Source organism: Benincasa hispida, chromosome 9, assembly GCF_009727055.1.
Source record: "Benincasa hispida cultivar B227 chromosome 9, ASM972705v1, whole genome shotgun sequence".
NCBI lineage: Eukaryota > Viridiplantae > Streptophyta > Magnoliopsida > Cucurbitales > Cucurbitaceae > Benincasa > Benincasa hispida.
Genome location: NC_052357.1, coordinates 39,953,206 through 39,957,482, shown reverse-complemented (window position 1 = coordinate 39,957,482; position 4,277 = coordinate 39,953,206). Strand labels below are relative to the sequence as shown.

The 4,277-nt window shown below is 36.5% G+C and overlaps 1 protein-coding gene across 1 annotated transcript; it reads left to right on the top strand.

The window, feature by feature from the left end:
* Positions 1-2,179: 2,179 nt before the first annotated feature.
* LOC120084715 lies at positions 2,180-3,435 on the top strand. Its single transcript, XM_039040527.1, has 2 exons — positions 2,180-2,183; positions 2,870-3,435. Exons 1-2 carry the CDS (start codon positions 2,180-2,182, stop codon positions 3,433-3,435), a joined length of 570 nt encoding a protein of 189 aa, XP_038896455.1.
* Positions 3,436-4,277: the final 842 nt, after the last annotated feature.

Here is a 4,277-nt window from a genome sequence, read left to right as displayed (position 1 = left end):
AATGATCCTAATTCGCTCATGTTGGACATGAGGAGTGGGGGTGTCATTGTGCAAAAGGGTTTGTACAAGATCGGACCATGAAATGAGTTACTCTTACTTTATAATGCTGTTTACTATTTACGACTGACTATTTCAAAGCGATGACCTAGGTAACTTGATCTTAATCCTGAGCTAACTATGAACTCCTATTTATTCGGGATTACCCTTAGATTTGCATAGGTGAGGGTTGGCTCAACTGCGCCGGCTTAATAAGACTCCCATTTTAGGGGTAAGACTGGATAGATAACTGGGAACATAGGGTGCAAGACGGAATTCACTCCTACCTGCTTTTAGGAATAGTAGAGAGGTTGTTCCCTTAAGCGCTGATTCTAGGTCTTGAACAAGGGATTCCGCCCTCTCATTGGCCCAAGAGGGACTTGGTTTTGTTGATTGGATCACAAAACAATTGTTTATTAGGGGATCAATAGGGACTTAAGGAACAAGAGGTAATTTCGGGGATAAAATAGAGATTCGACCCAGCCATTATTATGATCAACCTGTGAAGGGTTGACTTACTAATCATGGTTATATCGAGTGGTAATATATCTACAGTTAGGGGAGTTCAACTATGGGTTTTAGTGGTGTGACCCATTAATTAACGAATGGGGGTTAGATCGGTCTAATGAGTTTAGTCGGTTAATCTCGGATTGTTGGAGCCCATGATCTGTAGGTCCACGAGGTCCCCCTACTAGCTCGAAAATAGCTCTAGAGTAGCGTGATAAATTAATTTGAAATGTTCAAATTAGAATCAAACGGAATTTGAGAAAATATATTTAGATATAATTTAAATATATGAAGATGAATTTGTGTAAAAATTAATTTAATATTGGATATTAAATTAATTAGAATTAATTAAATTGTTCAAATAATTATTTATTAATTTTATTAGAAAATTAATTTATGAAATTAATATGTAAAATTAATAAATTTTTTATTTTAGAAATAAAATATGATTTTAAAATCATTTTTGGATTTTGGAAATTGAAAATTACACAAAATGAAAAATTAGATTTTCATCTTCATCTTTAATTTGCTCACAATGAAACCCACTTCTTCAACCTTCATTTACTCCAAGCATGAGTTGCATCCTATGCAGAAAATCTCTTTACATGATAGTCTGCAATATATTAAAGAGATTGGAGTGAAGTTGAGGAGAAGCAACCAATTGAATTTTTCTGAAAAATTCGGGTAGAAGAAAATGTTCTTCATTTTGGGTTGTTGCAGTGAGTTTTCTCCAAATTCCCTTTGATTCCAGCTTATTTTGAGTCCTATAACTCAATCTAGAGTACCAAAAGAATAGTAGGGAAGATCTTGTGATGGTCTGCACAAAGATTTGGAGGAATTTATAGCTGGAAATCAAAATTTCAAAGGTTTTTCAAAGGTATGTTCTTGAAACCCATTAAATTCTGTTTAAGCATGTTTTCTTTTCTACCAAAATTAATCAATTAGAATGCTTATAGATTCTGGTCTCTTCTGTTGCGTGTTGGTACCTCTCCAACAATGTACTAACATTTGAAATATCAATTCTTCACGATAATCCTCCTCAATCTAGTCACAAACTCTCCAATTTGAAACTCGTACAGAACCAAAACCCAATGTGGGCACCACCACAAATGAGCCTTCTATATTCTCCTTAGAGGTTGAGAATTGACAGAAGTTATGGGCTCTGTGAATTTTGGGAGAGGGAGGAAGAATTTTTTAGAGGAGAATTTTCTGCAGGAGAATTACATTGGAAGAATTTTTTTTAACACAAACCTTATGTGTTTTTCTTCTGTATTTAATCTTTTAATTCGGTTTAATAGGATTAAATTGACTAATAAAATATTAAATATGTAACAAATGTATCTATAAGGGACCTTTTGGCTAAGGCTGGTTCTAGCTAGGTTGGGGTACTTAAGTCGATGGGAATGTCGCAACCCTACCTGGGAACCTATCTGGAAAGGTGAGTTAGATAGATTTGTTACATGCATGCAAATTTGATGAAACTCTATTAAAAAGTTTAATAAGACTTGAATCAAACTTGTTTAATCATCAAAAGCAAGTGTTAGTTTTTAGCAAATTAAACAAACCACTTAGTTAAAATCAGTAACTGGATTTTGTAAGTTAATGAACCTTAGGTAGAATATTTAGTGAGAGGTAAATGGGTATATGATATTTCACTTTAACCTCTACACATTTCTCCCTAAAAAGTTCATACTATGAGATATATCATCGAGCTCGAGGCACCTCTGAAGTGTCCCCTTACAGATGGCATTTGGGTAGGTCAATATCAAGGTGAATGGAGAGAATGTTCATAGTAAGTGGGAGCGGGACATGTGATAACATATCCCACTGTCACTCTCATTAGGTTGGATAATATTTTTGTACATCGCCTCGTGGCATCTCTGAAATATCCCCCTAAAGGATGGCAGTTTTGCACAACTCTTTATTTGATCTCCAGAAATGGATAGGGTTGCTTTAGTCTCTTGTCCTAATAAGCTTTTCCCTAAGGTTGGCTCATTAAGGCGGGACTCTAAGGCCTAAAATGAGGGGTTACACTTACACAGAATTGTTAAGAATGTTAACAAATTATGGACCGAACAATGGTGACTATTAGATTCAATTACAAGGAGTTGTTTCTGTCCAATGGTTGAGATTGTCTCATTCCAGTAAAGGGGCACTTGATCACCCTACGGTAACTTTTGTCCTGCCTCAATGGAGCATCATTGCAAAATTGATGTCACTTAGGGTACACTATAATTATTTTGCTAAAATTTAATTGGTTTTAAAAACAGTTTAATAAAAGTAAACTTATTTAAGTTTGTTCATTTTTCAACAATTTAAATTATAGATACCGTTACACTTTCTTTACCTGCTGCAGATAAACTGACTGATGAAAATTACGCTAGATGGAAAAACAACACTAACACTATACTAATCATCAATGACTTTAGGTTCGTCCTTACGAAGGAGCATCCTTCTATTCCACCTTCTACTGCTGCTCAAAATGTTCGAAAGGCATATGAGCGATGGACACGGACGAACGAAAAGGCCCAAGCGTATATCTTGGCTAGCCTTAATGAATTTTTGGCCAAGAAGCATAAGCCCATGATCACTTCACGCGAGATCATAGAGTCCCTGAGGGAAATATTCGAACAACCGTCCATGCAGCTCAGGCACAACGCTTTAAAGTACATCTTCAACTCACGCATGACGGAGGGAACATCTGTTAGGGAACATGTTCTCAACATGATGGTTTACTTCAACGTGACGGAGATGAACAGGTCGAACATCGATGAGGCCAGCCAGGTTAGCATTATTCTGGAGTCGTTACCAGAAAACTTCCTTCACTTTGTTAGCCATGCTGTTCTGAACAGGGTTGACTACAACATTACAACTCTACTCAATGAGTTATAGACTTTCCAATCTTTGTTGAAAAGTAAGGAGAAGAAGGTTGGTGAAGCATGTCAAACCCACTCCCAGATTACCCTTTTATTCTGGAAGAGGATAAGACCGTGGTAGTTACTAGCCATACTTCCAGCACCCACCACCCAAGCCTTCTAATCTAAATACCAACCTGCTTACAACATTAGTAATATACACATACAAAAAACCTCCCTTAAGGTTCTACAAAGTTTACATAAATACATGCATACAGCCACGACATTACATTTACAGAAAAATATTCACAAATGGCCCAAACATTCCTAAAGAAGTCCTAGTCCCTCTCAAAACATGTGTACATAAACAAATCATCAACCTAAGTCTTCTTAATAAGTCGTCTTTCAATGGCAAACAACAGCAGGAATCAACCTTGAGGAAACTAACCGCTACTTGAGAAGGGAAAACACAAAGGTTCCATGAGCTTAAAGCCCAGTGAGTGACTATAACATCGTATAACATTATGCATTACATTACTATAAACATGTAAATATATTAATGAGTGTTTCAAGCAATTGTTATTAAATGTAGCTTTACACCATTCTTAGATATCATCAAACATCATTATTCCCTATTTGAGAATGAGCCTAAATGCTCTAGCTCTCAACATTTATTACCGACCAAGAGACCCATATTTCGGCCTCTCATTCAGAACTGCCTATGTGCGCATGGCCATACTAAGTATCGTCATACCTTAGGTACTTCCGCTCAGATACCTTTTCAAATCTGTCCTTCAGTATCGAGCTACTAAGATACCTTCTCAAATGTCCTTCGGTATCAAGTTGGTAGGTACCTTCTCAAATGTCCTTCGGTACCGG